General features: G+C 47.3%; 1 protein-coding gene across 3 annotated transcripts in view; it reads right to left on the minus strand.

Annotated features, from left to right (window-relative positions):
- The window catches only part of MAP3K9 (mitogen-activated protein kinase kinase kinase 9), a 78,336-nt gene that overhangs the window by 38,889 nt on the left and 19,455 nt on the right, over positions 1-19,992 (minus strand). The window contains exon 1 of one of the 3 annotated variants that reach the window (XM_033422211.2): positions 5,554-8,235. The exons of the other annotated variants lie outside the window; for them this stretch is intronic. Coding sequence (XP_033278102.1) covers positions 5,554-5,731 — 178 coding nt within the window. The 5' untranslated portion in view covers positions 5,732-8,235. Of the gene's footprint in view, positions 1-5,553; positions 8,236-19,992 lie in introns of those variants that run through there. 3 annotated transcript variants of the gene reach the window in all.

The raw sequence follows: 19,992 nt of genomic DNA on the forward strand, positions 1-19,992 counted from the left end.
TGTTCTCTAAATGAACAACAAAGCCTGGATGACAGCACATCTGTTTATAACATGGTTTACTGATTACTTTAAGCTCACTGTTGAGACCTACTGCTCAGAAAAAGACTCCTTTCAAAATATTACTGCTCACTGACAATACATGTGGCCACCCAAGAGCTCTGATGGAGATGTACAATGAGATTCTTGTTGTTTTCATGCCTGCTAACACAACATCCATTCTGCACCCCGTGGATCAAGGTGCAACTTCGCCTTTGAAGACTTAAAACTATTTAAGAAATACATTTCTTAAGGCTAGAGCTGCCATAGTGATTTCTCTGATGGATCTGAGCAAAGTCAACTAAAAACCTTCTGGAAAGGATTCAACATTCTAGATGCCATTAAGAACATTCATGATGTTCAAAATATCAACATTAACAGGAATTTGGAAGAAGTTGGTTCCAACCCTCATGGATGACTTTGAGGGGTCAAGACTCGGATGGAAGAAGTAACTGCAGATGCGATGGAAACAGCAACTAGAATTAGAAGTGGAGCCTGAAGATGGGACTGAATTGCTGCAATCTCATGATAAAACTTTAACAAATGAGGAGCTGCTTCTTAATGGATGAGCAAAGAAAGTGATTTCTCGAGACGGAATCTACTCCTGGTGAAGATCATTGAAATGACAAAGATAGAATATTACATAAAACTTAGTTGATAAAGCAGCTGCAGGGTTTGAGAGAACTGACTCCAATATCAAAAGAAGCTCTACTGTGGGTAAAAGGCTATCAAAAAAGCATTGTATGCTATAGAGAAATCATTTGTCTATAGATGAGAAATAAAAGTCAATCAATGCAGTAGACTTCACTGTCTTATTTTAAGAAATGGCCACCCTGATCAGCCAACGGCCCTCGACACTGAGGCAAGACCCTCCACCAGCAAAAAGATATGACTCACTGAAGGCTCAGATGATGGTTAACATTTTTTTAGCAATAAAGTTTTGTGTTTTTTTTTGTGGCCTCTCCCGTTGCGGAGCACAGGCTCCGGACGCACAGGTGCAGCGGCCACGGCTCACGGGCCCAGCCGCTCCGCGGCATGTGGGATCTTCCCAGACCGGGGCACGAACCCGTGTCCCCTGTATCGGCAGACGGACTCTCAACCACTGCGCCACCAGGGAAGCCCGCAATAGAGTATTTTTAATTAAGGTATGTACAGTTTTTTTGTGGACATAATAGACTACACTCAATAGACTACAGCATAGTGTAAACATAACTTTTATATGTACTGGGAAACCAAAAAAATTCATGTGACTTGCTTTATTGCAATACTCACTTCATTACGGTGGTCTAGAACCGAGCCTGCAATATGTCCAAGGAATATGCCTGTAGTGGCTTGATGCTCTTTACATGCTGTATGTAAAGAGCCTGACAACCATCACCTTAGTTACTCCTTAAACCAACCCTATGAATTAGGCATAATTATTTTCCCTAGTTTACTCGTGCTGAAACAGACACAGAAAGGTTGTCAGTTGTCCACAGTTAGTGAGGGTTGGAGATGGATTCCAAAGCCAGATCTCTGTTCACATGCTGTGCCATCCAGAGGACAGAAAGGAATCCTATGAGTCTTTAAGGCTTGGCTCAATTTCCACCTGATCCCTAACACTGTCATTAATCAACTAGTATTCACTGCTCTCCTTGTTCGTGAAGTACTCCTTCAGCACCCCAAACCAGTACCATACAATTTAACACTATATGCTTCTTTTAATTATTCCCAACTGCTGCATGTACGTGTCTCATCGTTTCCTCTAGAATGTGATGGAATATGACTCCTAGGGGGCAGAAACCCCATTCTCTTTCTTCTTTTTTTTTGCGGTACGCGGGCCTCTCACTGCTGTGGCCTCTCCCGCTGCGGAGCACAGGCTCCGAACGCGCAGGCTCAGCGGCCATGGCTCACGAGCCCAGCCGCTCCGCGGCATGTGGGATCTTCCCGGACCGGGGCACGAACCCGTGTCCCCTGAATCGGCAGGCGGACTCTCAACCACTGCGCCACCAGGGAAGCCCCAAATCGTGTTTTTTATACACTCTTTTATGTGTATATACCTTTGACAGTAAACTTTAAAAAAAAAGAAGACTAAACCAAGGGCTTCCCTGGTGGCGCAGTGGTTGAGAGTTGCTTAGTTTTGTAAAAGTGAGTGACAAGCACAAATGTAGCTGTGTATACTAGTTTCCTAGGGCTGCCTAACAAATTAACACAAATGTGGTGGCTTAAAACAACCGAAATGTACTGTCTCTCAGATCTGACGGCAAGAATTCTAGTCTAAAATCAAGGTGTCGGCCATGGCCATGCTACCTCCAAAGGCTGCAGGGAGAATCCTCCCTTGCCTCTTCCAGCTCCTGGTGTCTGCCAGTCATTCTTGGTGTTCCCCAGCTTAGGGCAGCATAACTCCAACCTCTTCACTGGCCATCTGCCCTCTGCGTCTGTCTCTGTTCTTCACATGGCATTCCCATCGCCATGTGTCTGTATCCAAATTTCCCTCTTCTTATAAAAACATCAGGCATTGGACGAGGTCCAGTCCCTATCCAATAGGACCTCATTTTCACTTGATTACAAAGATCCTATTTCCAAATAAGGTCACATTCACAGGTTAGAACTTCATCATGTCTTTTTCAGGGGGACGCAATTCTACCCACAATACAGTAAAAATACTGCCTTTGTTAGATTGAAGGCTCTCAAGGAAATAAGCTAAATACAGCGTCTGGCCATGGTCCCAGAGAGCTGACTAGAGCCCTTTCTGGGAAAGTCAGTAAGCACGATCATATATGAGTAGTAGAAAACCTGCAGAGATGACCACAGTGGGGACATGTGGCAGCACGGAACTGTGGGGAGAGATGCAGATACTGGACATCCATCAGAAATTTGGTTGGGGAGTGGGCTCCCTGTATTTTCTGTTTCTAAATTCACTCGGGTTCTTGGGGTTGGGCAAAGAAAACACTTCCGTCCGTCCAGCCAACAGGACAAAGAGCTTCATCAGCACATGAGCAAGACAGCCAAATACAGAGAAGAATCCTGACCAGGCTCCCCAGGTAGTCATTCCTCAGGTTAAATTGACGGAACACCAGCAATAGGTGAGTTGGTGATGAGCGTCCTGAGTCACACTACCGGATCTAAACTGCCCCCCTCTATGTCCGATGCACAGCTGCTCCCCTGGGATCTCCTTTCACAGTCCTCGGGTTTCCCTTCATCTATCTCCCACATCCTGTACCCCACTTTCTCTTTCTGCTTTCCTCTTACTTTGGTGATATGCATTCTCCAACAGCTCTTTAGAAAGAACACATGGAAGGTATGTTTTTTTTTGTTAGAAAATGTCTACATTCCATCCCCATACTTGGCATAAAAATGATTGGAGATTTTCCTTCATCGTTTTGAAGGCATCGTGCATCAATTTCTTGCTTCCAACACTGCAGTTAAGGAGCCCCGAGCCATTTTGCTTTCTGATGCTCTGTATGTGACATGTCTTTTTCTTTTGGGAAATTTTTAGTCTCTTCTTAATCCCCAGTGTTCTGAAATATCAAAGGAATAGGAATACATCTTGGGTGGGGACTTCGTGAGTACTTCCAAATCTGAACTCTCATGCTCTTCAGTTACAGGGAATTTTCTTGAAGTATCTTACTGTTATTTTCCTCCCCTATATTTCTCTGTTTTCTCTCTCTCTAGAACCTCTATTATTTAGGTATTAGTCTTTCTTTACTGGTCCTCCAGTTTTCTTATCTTTTCTCCTCTATTTTTCATCTTTTTTGCTTTTTGATCTTCTTTCTGAGATGTCATCACTTTGTCTTCTAACCCTTCTATTGGGTTTCTTCTCATTTCCCCTATCATGATTGTAATTTCTAATGGACCTCTGTTTTGTTCTCTGAATTTTTTTTTCAATTGAGTGGCAAGAGCACATGTAGCCGTGTAATGCCTGTTTCTGTAATACAGGCACAATATCCTTTCTTTTACCTGAGCATATTACTAATGGTTCTTTTTTTATTTCTTTGTTTCTCCCAGTGCAGTCTGTCTCAGCTGCTTTTTCTATTTGTGCTTTGGTCTCTAATGCACTTTTGCTCAGAGTTGCTGTACTCCTTGATTGTCTGTTCATGATCAAGAACCAAATTGGGCTTATGCTTTAAAAAGGAAATCCTTATGTTTCAAAGGTACATACTGAAATATTTACCCAAAAAAACATAATGTCGCAGATGTACTTCAAAATAATCAAGGGTGGAAATGAGTGGGGTGACTGAAGAGACAAGATTACCCATGAGTTGGTCATTATGGAAACTGCCTGAGTACATGAGGGTTCATCATGCTGTTTCTCCTTCCTTGTGTGTGTGTCTTCCATAATAATAAGTTTGGGCGGGGGTTGGGGGCAAGGAGTGAGGGATCAAAAGCTAACTAGAACCTCTAAGCACACAGAAGGAATCTGTCAACTTCCAGCTTCTCTGTAGGGAGAGCCAGGGAAGCCTAGACAAGAACACCTGTGGTCATTCTGTTGAGCTGGTCAAGCACTCTTCCAACTGTGGGAAAATAAAGGTCTGGCTGCCAGTGTGCTGGGAATCAAGTTGCGGGAGGGCCAAGGTGGTCGCAGGCTTCCGTATGTAAACAGTTATCTCATCACTCCATTTTTAAATTAAAGTCTCCATACCCATACCCTGTGCCTGCGTCCCCCAGTCCAGAAACCAGTTTCCTCTTCCAAAAGGAAAGGCAGTCAGCTGGCCGCACGGAGTGGAGGAGGAATGCATTTCATATCATCGCTACCTGACCCGTTTTATTTTAGCACCCGCTTCACTCCAGTTCTGGAGGTACCAGGTGCTGCCAGTTCCTAGACTTTTAGGGATTCTGTGATATAAATTCGTTCTTTGCTTTCCTCACTGTCAGGTTAAAATTATCTTTCTCAAACCTCCTAAGTTAGTTACGGCTCATCTGTTTTCCAGCTTCTAAAACTTCGCTACTGTTGTCTACTCTGCTGTTGGTCTTGTGAGTTCCTGTAGTTCTAGCTGGGTTTTAAGAGAGAGCACAAGCTGAGGTATGTATTCAGCCTGCCATCCCAGCCCAGATCCTGCCTTTGCTTTCCTTTGTTTGCTGGGGTAGGGAGAAGGAAACTGACGTGGTCCGTATCCAAAGGTATCCTGCGGGGGCTTCCAGCTTTCCTTGGCTTGGTTCTTCTATCTCTCCCAGTTGGAGAAATCTGTCCTCTTGCTCGCTCCCGTCAGAGCTCAGAGTTCAACCACCACATGTACGTCACAGCATCCTCTCCCACCTTAACCAGAACTATCTCTGAGCTTCAACAAGGCAGAAAGGAAAAAGCAACAGATGAAGACCCAGAACGCCTGGGTTCTGGCTTCAGCACTGTGCGATCTTCACCAGGCCCCTGTGCCCCCATCTCTGACATTCTCAGAGACTATAATTCCCTGCAAGCTGTGTTGGTCTCTCCTGGGGTCAGCCAAGCTCCACCACCCACCTGAGCTGAAGGACAGCTACACTCAAGGGCGAAGAGGAGTTAGGCCAAATGATTCTACCCCAGAGAAAAGCTCCACTCACCAGACACAGCCAGGCCTGAGTCAGCACTGGAGACGCTAGCTTCCTGCAGCCCATTGCCTGCAGTGGAAGTGGGAAGAAGACCTTGGGCTCCAGCCCCACCCAGCAGCCCAGGGTACCAACAGGCCAGCAGTAAGCACACAGCAGGCCCTCTGTGGTGCTGAATCAGCCAGAGCCACATAGAAGAGCCTCACTCATGGGGCACCAGCATGCAGTGAGCGCACGGCCAACATCCAAGCCCCAGCCTCTCCTGCGCCCTGGCCCTCAGCCCACTGTCCCTCCAGGCAAGACCAAGAGAGGCCAGACAGACTTGCTCGCCCAGGCAAATGATTCACCACCTAGACTTCTTGACTCTGCGTCTCAGCAGAGGTGTGGTGCTGCCATGCCGGCAGCCGCTGAGGACCCAGCCGCGTTCAGCACTGTCAGCAGAGCCGCACTAAGCCAGCATAGAAAACCGTGCTTCCCAGCAAACATTTGGGCACAGGCAGCCAGAAATCCCTGTCGGAAGAACTACAGAAAGGTGGGGAGAACCGGGTGCTTGGGGATTTCGGTTCCACCCCCTCTTGGTAAAGAAGAGGAAACCAAAGTTAATGGATGTGTGCGATGCACTCCTGGCAAAGCCAGAGAACATTCGGTACAATGAGTGACCTTGTCCTATGACCCAGAGCCAGCGCAAAGCTGAACTGTAATGACCCCCCTTTCTGGGCCTGTAACCTGAAGAGGCATAATAGGCGCTCAATAAATACTTGTCCTGAATGAATGAATACAAACCACCCGCAAAGGTTTCTAATTAAGTCAGTTAAGGAGTGGCCCCCAAATACCTGTTTGAGGGTTGACTACACTGGCTTCACCAAAGAAGCTACGGCAATGATTCCTAATCCTTTAAAATATGTCCGTTCAGCTTACAAAATGTTATTATGATGGCAGATGTACTTTTAGTGTGTGTCGATTAAGAAAAAAACAATAACCAGAGCTCATGTTCAGCGGGGGCCTTCGTGTGCGCTGCAGCTGAGCTAAGTTATTTAAATGCATAATCTTTTTTTTCTTTTTTTAAATAAATTTATTTATTTATTTATTTATTGGCTGCATTGGGTCTTCGTTGCTGTGCACGGGCTTTCTCTAGTTGGGGCGAGCGGGGGCTACTCTTTGTTGCGGTGCGCGGGCTTCTCATTGCGGTGGCTTCTCTTTGTTGCAGAGCACGGGCTCCAGGTGCACAGGCTTCAGTAGTTGTGGCACGCGAGCTCAGTAGTTGTGGGGCACGGGCCTATTTGCTCCGCGGCATGTGGGATCTTCCCGGACCAAAACTTGAACCCGTGTCCCCTGTACTGGCAGGCGGATTCTTAACCACTGCGCCACCAGGGAAGTCCTACGTGCATAATCTTATTTAATTCTCTCAACCATTCAGGAAGCCACTTCAGACGTGGAGAGTGAAATTCAGAGAGGGTGGTCCACAGGTGCAAGAGGCAGGGTCAGGACACAAGCCAGGTCTGGAGGAGATCACAATGAGAGCCCAGGACCACCATGCTGTATTAAACACCCCGATGAAAAGTGCTTTTAAATGAATTTGTATTTTATCAACACAACAGCACCTACACACCTTTGAAAAACAGAAATAGGAATAGTTACACTTTCTACAATGCATTTAGATTCAAAGGCACCTAGCAGTAGCCCCCTCCCCAGGGGTCTGCAGCCCACCACTGGGAACTGCTGACCACAGTGCTGCCACTGGAAGACCGTTCTGCAAAACAACAGCCAGTAACTGTCCCTGAGGAAAGGATCCACCTGTCTGCCATCATCTCGCGTCCAATCAGGTGTCCCAAAGCCTGTGCTTCCAGAGGAGTGGATGGGAGGGCATCTCCAAGGAAGGGTTAAAAGAGAAGGACAGAGTCAGCAGCATTTGTGATAAAGAGAAAACAAAGTGAAAACACAGCAGAAACGAACTGCTACTTTAGCAATCCTGGCAACGTATCATGAAAGGACTAACAAGGGATTAATGATAGGAAAAGAGCCTAAAATCTGTGACCTAGACTGCTAGTCGCCCTGCAGTGGTTACTCTCCCCTCCTCCCATAGTAACAGAACCCTCCATTTCAAGATGGGCACCTGGCCACGGATAACATTAACATTTCCCAGGCTCCTTGTTCCAAGGTACAGCCAAGTGACTAAAAAGTATCATGTGGCTGCTTTCTGTAACCTGTCTTGAAAGACATCAGCTCAGGGCCTTTGGCCCTTCTTTTCACCCCTTCCTACACTGTGCTGCCCAGAACATGAACGTGATAGCTGGAGCTACCATCTTGGACCAGGAGGAGAAGATCGTGCCCAAAAGTTGGCAGAGCTATGGATGGGAAGGAGTGTAGGGCTCGTGGAACAGAGATGCCATGCCAACCATGGACTGTATCCCGTCCAACTTTTACATACAAGAGAAGAACTTCTTATTTCAGCCACTGTTACTTTGGGTGTCTGTTTCTCAGAGCTCACCTAATCTAACTAATACAAAGTTCAATTCCACTACTACAAAATCTCTTTATAGCAGAACAGAAGTAGACATATTAAAATTGAAAATCTAAACCAAAAGCAATATTCCAGGCAATAAAATCTCCATAAGATATAGCCAAAGATTTGGACGGCCTCTCCAAGCTGCTATAAAATGATTCAACTTGAAACGTGTTTCAGCTGCATATTTTTTTTAAGTAGAATGTCATGTTCTATATTAAGTGTTTACTTAAATCCCTCCCCCCCAGAAGCCCACGTGTATAGAGGGCCCATATGCATTGTGTTAAGTACTGAGTGTTCAAATATAAATTAAACCAGTACCTTCCCTCAAGAAGATCACTAACCAAGAGGGAGATTCAGGGAGTAAGAAAAGCTAGAGCAGGAGGTCTTTATTTTTTATTATGAGACTTGGGATATAATTTGGCTTGTTAAACTAGATAATGTACATGCATTACTTTAAAAATACGTGTAAAAGAGATGCAGTAGGCAATTTAATAATATATGTGACTATATTATAATAAAGTATTAGTATACCAAAATACATAATTTGATCATACTACTTTTTGTTAAGAATATGCTATCTATCACATAGAAAAACACCTGAAGGATATATACCTAAATGCTATCAGTAGTTATCTCTGGGTACTGGGATTTGGGGTAACAAGTTATTTTTTTCTTTTATGTTCATCTATATTGTTGAAATCGCTAAAATAAACATGTATTTTTTTGTTAAAATTATGTCATTTAATAATAACAATAGCTACCATTTCTTGCATGCCTGCTATGTCCCAGGTATAATACTAGGAACTTCACATACGTCACCTCATCCAGTCTTCATCGCAACTCTGCAAGGGGGGTAACATCCTCATTTTATAAATGGGAAAGCTGGGCTCAAAGGTTAAGTAACCTTTCCACATCTAGGCAGAGAGAGAGGCAGGAGGTGACTCCTGCCCGTGCTCCTTCCCCTATACCTTGCTGCCCCCTCCCCTCGGGGGTCCCAGTGTTTAATAGTTTCATCTCTACAATACCTTGCATCTCCACAGTGCTGGTCTCTCCTATGCCACGGTGTATGAACCACATCTGCATCTGATGTGTCTTGGGGTGGGCTCAGATCATAAATTAATTGGGCAGGCTGCTCACCTAATCCTATGTCCTGTATGGACAGAGCCACTGCTAAGAGTGGCTCTCTGTCAAGTTTATGGCTAATTCTCACTGGGAGGGACAAGGAGGGATAACTGTGTCCAGAGCTGAAGAAACCTGGCAGAGAAGCCCCGGAAGCTAGGAGTCAAACCTAATTCTACTTGAGTCCACTGTCCTTTCCACTAGAACCCTGAGGGTCTCTAAAACCAAACCATTTGAGTATTGCTCTAGATCCTTCTAAGGGAGGGAACCGGTCCCTTTACATTTAAATGGGAGTGCTTTAGAAGTAAAGGCTGTAAATACTTGAGGAGCTAGAAGACACTCAAAGTGGGACAGCTTTGGCAAGGTGCAGTGGCAAAAGCTTGCTGGGGGGCAGCCGCTCACCAGCCTTAATTCAAGGCACAGGTGTGCTAAGAGCACTACGGCTGAGACAGTACATTAGCTTGAGGGTTGGGCGAAAGGTATGGACGGCGGGCAGGACAAGTCACCCTCCTGCGCCACCATTTTAGACGTTTTGAGTTTTGCTTTGGGTCACACAGGCTGACCCTGCAAACTCAATACCACTGACCATCTTTAAGTCACAGCCCTCTAGATGGTATAGCTAGGCCAACCATCAGGAAGGTCAGTGGGAGAGCTGGGGAGAGAAAACTTAAATGTTCAAAAGTGTGAGGATAAGAACTCATAAAGCAGAGAAGTCCCAGGATCCTGAAGTGCCGCTACCAACACTTCATCCTCGAGGCAGGTGTGTACCTGGTGCTAAGCAGTAGCAGGTGGGCCCAACACAGCTGTTCAGTGAAGCCCAAAACAAAATGTTCTCAATCCAGAATCTCCACTTCAATTTACAGAATCCTCTCCCATCAGCCCTTCAGCCACGAGGCTGTAACGACCATGAAACACCCAAGACTGACCCATCTCTAACTTTCCACCCACCTCTAGGACCCCTGGTGCTTGGCCCAGTGCGTATCTAACTGTCCCTTTCACAGGGCAATCTTCAGTTCCTGCCCCCACCCATACCAAGCCACCATCAGCATCTCTTTTTCCTTTTCTAAAACGTGTGCCCTACCCAGTGATTCACCTCCCGAACAGCAGAAAGGCCCTCCATAGAGTGGTAAGAAAGACTGAGTCTCACATATCAGAAAGGCAAAGAATAAGCATCAACTCTGAAACTCTGGACCTGGGTTCCACTGCCCACTAACAGGGAAACGTTACTCATTGCTCATTCATCCCAGAAAGGACCATTCTTCTTATTCAAAAACGGGGGAAGAGGTTATTTCAGAGAGGAAGATTCTCCTTGCTCCATCACAGTCCAGGGGTCAGAAAGTCTCCCCTATAAGTCCAGCCTGGAGCTATTAAAAATGGCCAAGGTGCACTGGATGGAATTCTGAGGCACAAGGAGCAGCCCCTCACCAGAGGGTCACATGCCCCAGCAAGTCAACTCTTGAGATGCTGGGCTTTGTCCACAGACCTCAGGGCCCCACCCTGAGTAACTGGAGCGTCCACCTCCTTTCTGGGAAGGAGGCACCACCACCATGGGTAGAAAGGGATCTGAGGTTAACTAAAGCCTCTAAAATACAACCGACGTCCAGGATCACACCTAGAACTGGGAGAGTATCCAGGTTGTTACTCCTAGGGATCGACACTCATCCCTACTAACATTCCTGCGTGAGAATCCACTGACTTTGGCCAGTAGAAGATACCAACTGCTTTGGTTCCTGGAAAAAGTCAGCAGACACCCAGATAGGCCAAAGGGGGAGGAACACAGAGGGATGAAGAGATGATCTTATAAAGGAAAATAGGAAGGCACTTCCCTCATTCTCACGTCTCTACGCCCATTCATTCTGGCCACAAGGCTACATCTGTAACCACTACCATCATCATTGCTGGTATTTACGGAGCATGCCGGGCACTGTGCAAAGCATTTTACGTGCACTATCTCATTTAAAAAACTCAGGAGATGGGTAGTGTTTTCATCTCTATTTACAGACGAAGAAGCAAGCTGTGGCTGAAGCACGTGAAGATCTGCCTCAAAGCCACCCAGCCAGGAAGTGGCAGAGCTGAGATGACTGGCTTCAGCTGCCACGCGCTCACCGATGATCTGATTCTGCCCCATCTTATTTGAGCACCTACTGTTGAGGACTCTGGAAATAACAAAGGGACCTCCTCCGAAGATGGTCACAAAATACACATGTGCTCTTGGAGCTGTAAAGAAGGGTCAGGGCTTAGTCCAAGGGAGAGCATCAGAAGGCCACTCTCGGTAGGCCGAATAATGTGATTCCAATCCAAAGAGAGAAAAAACCTTGACACCTTGGAGAAATAGGAAAGAGTCCCTTGTAGCTGGAGCAGAACCTTCATGAGGGGGAAAAGGAAAAAATGGAGCTGGAGTGCACTGGGCTGGGGCAGGAGCGAAAGACGCAGGCCACACGGAGGAGCTGGGATCTACCCTGGAGTCACAGGCAGTTTTTAAGCAGGGAAGTGGTGTGATCAGATTTGTGTTTTAGCAAAACACAGTTGCAGTGAGACAAATGGAACTGAAAAAGCAAGAGGCTGGCAGCAAGGACACAATAAGTAACGTATTACAACTGTCCAGGGCACGTGGTGAAGAGTGAACTGGATACTACTGCGGATGGAGATGGGGATGATGGGAGAAGGGACAGAGTCATTAATTACACGTACGGGGAGAAGGAACGGCTGGCTAGTCACAGGAAGACCCTCTGGCTTTGCACGGCACACGGGAAGGTATGAGCATCCAGTGAGTACAGGGGCTTTTAGGGGCCCTATTCCCCTACGTCTGCACCAACATCCTCCCACCCACCCTTCCCTTGCAACAGGGACCAAAGCTGCCCATCCCCCTCCAGCCTCTCCACAACCACGGAGGAACACGGCTCCTTCGCTTCCAGTTGTAGCCACCAACTCACACATCACTGACTGCCACCGTCTGGACCACGTGCAGCTCCACGGTCCTGGCATGCCGAGACCAGACGTTATTTGCCGGAGCAGCTCCGTCCTGCACTGATCTGGCACGATGGGCCAGCCCTCGATGCCAGGGCCCTGTGCTTCACAGCGTCGGCCAAAGGTGTGCAGCTGAGAGCTCGGGGAACGGCCCGGGCTAAGAATCAGGCCAGAGGGGATGGATTCGATAGATGAGCTTCCCAGGGCCGGCTAGGGTGTTACTCTGGAGAACCAGTCCTCAGACAGGCACCTGGGCCTTAAGCACAATTCCGACAGGCTGGGTAGTTACCACGACTGTGATACGGGGGCAGTATCGCAGTACCCCAGGAGTGTCCAGGCTTCCGGGCCACGCCCGACTCTGGCTGGCTGTGTTGTGACTATGCGCCACGGGGAATAAGGGAAAATCATGGGCACCTGTGTGGACCAGCGCTTGAGAAACAGCTCAGAGCACCAGCCTTCTTCAGAATGTGCCCACATGTGTGCTTGGCACGCAATTCAACAGCAAGAGAGGTGGATTTCTGCTGCCTTTTTGAGCTGAAGGCTAGAAGGGGACATGGTAGGGAACTACTCTATTTAGAGACTGACAATGGCTGGTCTCAGGCAGGCACAGCAATTCATCAGGCTGTTTCAAGCTATTTTTCAGTGACCCCTTGACCAGCCCCAGCTTTCCACAGGAACTTCCTTTTCATCTCTTCTTTGGATGCTCTACCCCCTTCCCACCTCACTCATGCCGCTGAGGAAAAGTCTTCTTACAGCCAAACTTCCTGTGATTAAAACAGAAAAGCCGGTGCCACCTTGCTGGCCAGAGTCCCCAGCGTGTGTTTGCCGGACACCTTGCTGTTGGCAGAATCCTAAAATATGACTATTTCAAAAGACGTCCGTCCACTTGGGCACCTATAGCCATTGCCATCTTGTGCAAATTAAGCCCAGATAACACAGCTGGGACTCCAGCCCTGAGCTCGTCCAGACACGGCACCAGCAGGAGATGGAAAGCCAAAGGCAGAGCCCCCCTGCAGCCACTTTCCTTATTAAAAAAAACACCTCCAACACCCGCCTGCCCTGAACACTCCCACCATCCTGGCTCAAAGTGACTGAGGACAGATGCCAGATCTCTGTCAGGCCTCGGACGCACCCAGCTACAAACTAGATAAAAATAATCACAAAAGAGTCAGCATCTCAGACCGTTGATGATTTTGTCAACAAAGAGTCATTCTTCTTTCTTGGCATGTGGGTGTGGGGTGCTGCTCCATCACCGGCTCCCCAGAACCTTGTATCCCCAGCTCTGCCACCAGAGTTCCCGGGCAGGCACAGGAGGTTGACTTTCAAAATGGCACAACAACATCTCCCATCTTATATGCTTCCTCCAGTGGGACCCTGACACCCCTCCCACTGAAAGGTGGGTCTACTTCGCCTCTGGGTGCATCTGGGTGGGCCTGAGACTCACTTTAACTGCCAGGATGCAGAGGAAGTGACACTGTGGGACTTCCAAGCCAGGCCAGAAAAGATGATGCAGCTTGTTCACCAGATCACCTGTGCTTGAAGCCTTGAGCCCCCACATAAGTAGTCCGAGAGCCCTGAGACAGCCACGCTCAGGGAGGAGCGACACACAGGCAACCCCACCAGCCATCCTAGCCTTCAAGTCCTCCCAGCCCAGGCACCAGACATGTACACAAACAAGGCTTTCAGAGGATTCCTGTCTCCATCTGTGGCCTCACCCAGAGCCTTCACATCTTCCCAGCTGAGGCTCCAGACGCTGAGAAGCAGGAACAAGCCATTCCTACTGAACCTTTTCCAAATTCCTGACGCCAAACCCCACGAGCATAAAGAAATGGCTCTTGTTTGGGGTGGTTTGTTCCGAGGCAATAGGAATGGAAACAGTTGGTGACATACTTGTGAGTCTATTCTCATATCTGCTGCCACCAAAGAAGCAGCTGCTCTTGGAAACAGAATTTTAAGAAAAGGAAAAGCTCCCTTTTATTGAGCATTTACTTTGTGCCAGGCATTATGCTAAGGGCTTACATGCATAAGTTCACTTAACGCTCATTACAGTGCTGTGAGTTAAAGCTAGGATTATTCCCATTTGACAGAAGAAGAAATGGGCTCAGAAGTTGAGGACCTTGCCCAAAGCCAGATCTGCCTGACTCAGAGGCCCTAACACTGTACCACACACTCTGCTCCCCAGCCACATAGAGACAGGAGCTGTATCCACAGGGAAGGCTCAACTACTTGGGAACCTGGCTTTCCTGTTCAGTAGCCCAGGTCTGGGAATTCCCTAAAGAATCCGGGTGACAGGGACACAGTGTCGACAAACACTTGGCCTTGTCTGAGCTGGGACAGGCCCCTTCCCTGGAAAGTCATTGCTGTGGCCCACCACCCTATTACCAGTTCCCCCTGAATCCTACTCCTTCTTCTCCCAACTCCTCCATCAAGGCCTTCCAGAGGATTCTGACTGCTTCAGACACCATCTCATACTCCCTTGGCACACCATTCCACACTGCTTCATACTGTCCTGGTTGTTGGGTGTGTTTACACAGTATGGCTCCCGAGGGTGGGAAGAACATGGTGGCAGAGACATCTATGTAGGCCTATGATAAAGTGACCTGTCATATTGCCTACAGCATCTTCATAAGAGCAGACATATCCATTTCTCACAAGGATCTATTGGGTTGAGAATCATCACCCAGGCACAAGGCAAACATTCCAGGCTCTGTGACCTGCACTTCACCCAGGGCATCAAAGGGGAGAAAGGATTTTTTTTTTTTTTTTTTTGCGGTACGCGGGCCTCTCACTGTTGTGGCCTCTTCCGTTGTGGAGCACAGGCTCCGGAAGCGCAGGCTCAGCGGCCATGGCTCACGGGCCCAGCCACTCCGCGGCACGTGGGATCTTCCCGGACCGGGGCACGAACCCACATCCCCTGCATCGGCAGGCGGACTCTCAACCACTGCGCCACCAGGGAAGCCCGGGAGAAAGGATTTGAGGGCAGAGGAGGAAGTAGCACGCCCACTGCAGACACCCATCACCATCACCTTGCAAGCAAGGAATCCCCAAGCACAAAGTCTCAACACAGTGGAAGTTGCCACTTTGAACCACCAGACCTTAACAGTCCTGGAAAGCTAAGAAACACAGATTAAAGTTTCCTGTGAGTCATCCCTCAACCTCTCTGCCTAAGAGTAGGAGTGACCAACCTCCAGGCCTCCGCAGGTCACACTATCTTTGTTCTGACTCACCGTCTTCCTCTCTATGCTATGGATGTCCTTCCTAGGACCTTCCTTCCTCCTCCGCGCGCACTGGGCTGGGTGAGACAAGGTATGTGCCTGCACCTCTCCAGCCTACCTCCAAAGAGTACTCTACAAATCCCACCCCCTGTGGGATGGAGTTGAGGATCTTACTATGGCTGGGAAAACTCAAGACCACACAGATTCTCAAGGTGGTACAGGTCAAGTTTCCAGGGGAAAGCCGGTCTGTTCTTTCCATCCCTGCTACCTGGGAAGGTGCGCATATCGGGCACAGCCAGAAACTGCTGGGAATAAGCTCAAGTGCCTTATTTGCTGTACTTAAGGGATGTCCTTCCTTTTTCCTGAGCGGGGACATTCTTACTCTTCCCAGAAGGTCATTATGGTTGACTTTCCCATCTCAGCCGCTCCTCCTATATACTACATACCAAATCGAGCACCAGAAGGCTTATGAGGGGCCTAAAACTGACCAGATTCATGATCCATCCAACCTAGAGCCATGCATATAAAGCCAGACTCACATGTTAGAATCACAGGGCAGAGATGTGTTCATTGCAGGGAGGATCCTAAAGGAAATCTAACTTAGGTGGATGTGACTTATTTTGTCGGGCACCAGAGGGCTCACAGCAACACTTCTTAAATCCTTCTTTTTTCTCCCACTCATGGCCCTTCCACAAAGAAGCTCACAAATTTCCTGCTTAGAATTCCTTTTTAAAAAGTGTTTGTCGGGCTGAATGTGTAGGATTCTAGGCCTTGTCCCCTCTCCTTTCCTCCCATCACAAAAGCTCGAAAGTAGTAGTAGTAACAGAGTCAAAATTCTCTTTGCGAGGCAGGCAGGAAAAGGGAGCAGCTGAGAAGCTTTGCGCATAAGAGTCCGGGTGCTGTTCCCCCAGCAATCAGAGAACTAAGGAATGAATGGTGAAAAGTCAAATTTCTTTTTCATAGCGTTAATCTAAAAATATAAGTGGGCACCACAAAACATGCCTAGCGGTCTGTCCTCCTTGGGGCATGGAATTGCCACACTGGTCCAACACGGTCCATCTGGTTACAAACTCAGCTGCAAAAGCAACGCCCCAGGAAGGCCTGCTCACCTCCCAGATGACACAGAGGTGAGAGTCAGGGCACCTGAAAAACCACGAAGGGCTCTGCCATTAACAAATGTGTCCAAACCCTTTCTGAATGTTTACATTACTCTGCTGGTTAGAAATTTTTAAATTCCATAAACCAGCATCTGTGAATTTATCTGAAATCTATACATACGTCCCTTGTTTAACCAAAAACAAAACCACAACACAAACACAGGCAAAAACAAGAGTCAATGAAGCAGAAACTTCTGTTATGACCCAACTTTTGCACAGCTGTACGTAAGCATAATTTTGGTTCAGGGCCAACACTAACAAGAAGCAAAGCTGAGGCAGGCTGAGGCGCATGTTGTGCTTCTGGAGGGGGAAAGGAGAAATGAGAAACTAGTTCTCAGCTCCTGTGTATTTTAGGACCTCAGGTCTACAGGTGTCAGAGGCCCCTGAGCTGGAACAGTGAAGGATCCCCTCCCTGCAATTCTAGATGCGGGGATGATCTGCCCGACAAATGCCCAGGATTCAAGTTCAGGCACCACCATTCTCTAGCTCTATTCTTGCGCAAGGCAGTAAACCTCTCTGAACCCCATGTTCCTCTACTGTAAAATGGGGGTTATCACCACCTCTGCCTGGAGTACCTTAGATACTGTTCCAAACAAAATTCTATAGCACCAAATACAAAATGGGATTATTCTTCATCCTATCTCTAAGAATACTGGGGAGTGCCATTTACTGCTTCACCATGAATAATAAGCTAAGGGGAAAAAATCAGATGAAGCCACATTACACTAATAATCTTAAATCAACTGAGAGAAGTTTTATGGGAAAAATTTACGTTGATTTTCCATTACCACCCATGGGACTCGATGGGGCATCCTTCCTTGTCACTAGCTGCTATCACATGGGACAGACAAATAATTTAATCCAAATATTAGAAAGGGTAGGTCTCCTATGGGGGAGGGGGGGGAGCGGGGAGAGAAGAACCTCCAGTGGCAGGGAGATTGTTACTGATCCACCCCCGGGACTCCTGTCCCTAAGCTCAGGTAGCCAGGAGTTGACTGCTTAAGATATAAAAATATTTTTCAATCTGATTAAAAAATGGGTAGAGGACCTGAATAGAAATTTTCCCTAAGAAGATATACAGATGGCCAACAGGCACGTGAAAAGGTGCTCAACATCACTAATATCAGGGAATTGCAAATTAACAACCACAATGAGATATGACCTCACACCTGTTAGAATGGCTATTATCAAAAAGACAAGAAACAAATGCTGGAGAGGATGTGGAGAAAAGGGAACCCTTGGGCACTGTTGGTGGGAATGTAAATCAGGGCAGCCACTATGGAAAACAGTAAGGAGGCTCCAAAAAATTAAAAAATAGAACTACCATATGATCCAGCAATCCCAATTCTGGATATATATCCAAAGGAGATGAAATCACTATCTAGAAGAGATATCTCCACTCCCATGTTCATTATAGTGTTATTCACAATAGGCAAGATACATAAAAAACTAAATGTCCATCTACGGATGAATGCACAAAGAAGATGAGGTGTGTATGTATACACACACACACACACACACGCACACACACACACACACACACACACACACACTGGAATATTATTCAGCCATAAAAAAAGGAAATCCTGCCATGTGTGACACCATGGATAAACCTTGAGGGCATTACACTAAATGAAATAAATCAGAGAAAGACAAATACTGTACGATCTCACTTACATGTGGAATCTTAAAAAGCCAAAGCCATAGAAACAGAGAGTAGAAAGGTGGTTGCCAGGGGCTGAGACATGGGAGGAATGAGGAGAAGGGTACAAACTTCCAGTTACCAGATGAATAAGTTCTGGGGATGTAATGTACAGTACGGTGACTCTAGTTAACAGCACTGTATTATACACTTGAAAGTTGCTAGGAGAATAAATCTTAAACGTTCTCACCATACAAAAACATGGTAGTTATGAGAGGTGATGGATGTGTTAACTACCCCTACTGGGGTGATCATTTCACAGTATACATGTGTGACATCACATTGTGCACCTTAAACGTACACAATGTTATATGTCAATTATATCTCAGTAAAGCTGAGGGAAAAAAAGAAGCAAAATGTTTCTACTATTTTTTTTTTCCTGAAAATTCAACTACCTAGAAGAGCAGTGAATACTGTTATCCTTCTACATAACACAGTGAAGAAAATGACCAAGTTCATGTTGGCAAGCAGGAAAGACACAGACTTCACCCCTCAGCTTTGACCTCTGGGCCCTGTAAGTCAGTCATGCCTGATTCCTCAGATGGTGTCTAGAGCCTCGTGCCACCACTGTCTACCATACTGTGGACTGGCTGGAAAGCCAGACAGAGTAACCGGCCACTGTCAGGGTCTGGGGGTGGCTGAGAAAAAGAACACAGTCACGAGACTCAGCAACCCCGAGGGCGTGGCTTTAGGCAAGTCACTCAATTTCTCCAGGTCACAACCGAAGGCTCCTTTAAGCTCTAACCTTACCAGTAAACACAAGAGAAAATTAGAATCACTGGAAACCGAAGACTATCACTATTTTCCCCAGCCATGCCGCTTTCCCCTTCCTCTGGGGTTCTGAAGGTTAACAGAATGCAGAAACAAAAACATACAGGAAGTGTCCAGACAGCAATGTGCACTATGGCTAAAATGGCAGGAGAAGATGAGGTATACTGAGCAAATCATATATGACCATTAAAAAAGCCAGATTCGCACAGCGGGATCTGGGATAACTTCTTGTCTTTTTTCAATCATCCTTCTTCCTGTTACACTGCCTTATCAGACAAATCAGGTTGCAAAAGTCTCAAGGATTTGCAGGGAGAGGTCTGAGCTACAAGACCCATCACTGCCAGGGCCCTGCAGCCCCACTGGTGGGGCGACAGGCCTCGCCCCTGCCTCACCCACAACCGTGCTCCCAGGGATGGGTAGACAGACGCAGCCTTCAGAGGTGGGCGATTCCAGAGGCAAACAGTAGGCTTCTGACCTTCCCAGCAACTCCAAGGAACCCCTTCCTTAGGGTCCCAAGATCCTGAAAAGTTTATGAAATGAATAGATAAAAGCCAGGGCTGGACAAGAGCAAAGGCAGCTCACTCAGTAAAGGAGTTTGAGTCCATCCAGAAAGGAACTAGGGACAGAAAAGGCAGGATTTCACAGCAAAATTGGAATTTCTGCCAAACATAGGGAGTGCCATATGCAAGTCCTGTATTAGGCAGGATTCGAGGGATGGGGGAGGTAGGGAGCAGGGAAAGGTGGAAGACGGAAAAACAACACCTCTGCTGTCAAGAATCCTAGTGGGGGGAGGAGGGGTAAATTAGGAGGTTGGGATTAACATATATGCACTACTATATATAAAACAGATAGGGGCTTCCCTGGTGGCACAGTGATTGAGAGTCCGCCTGCCGATGCAGGGAACACGGGTAGGTGCCCCGGTCCGGGAAGATCCCACATGCCGCGGAGCGGCTGGGCCCGTGAGCCATGGCCGCTGAGCCTGCGCGTCCGGAGCCTGTGCTCCGCAATGGGAGAGGC

The sequence above is a fragment of the Orcinus orca genome, chromosome 2, assembly GCF_937001465.1.
Source record: "Orcinus orca chromosome 2, mOrcOrc1.1, whole genome shotgun sequence".
Taxonomy (NCBI): Eukaryota; Metazoa; Chordata; class Mammalia; order Artiodactyla; family Delphinidae; genus Orcinus; species Orcinus orca.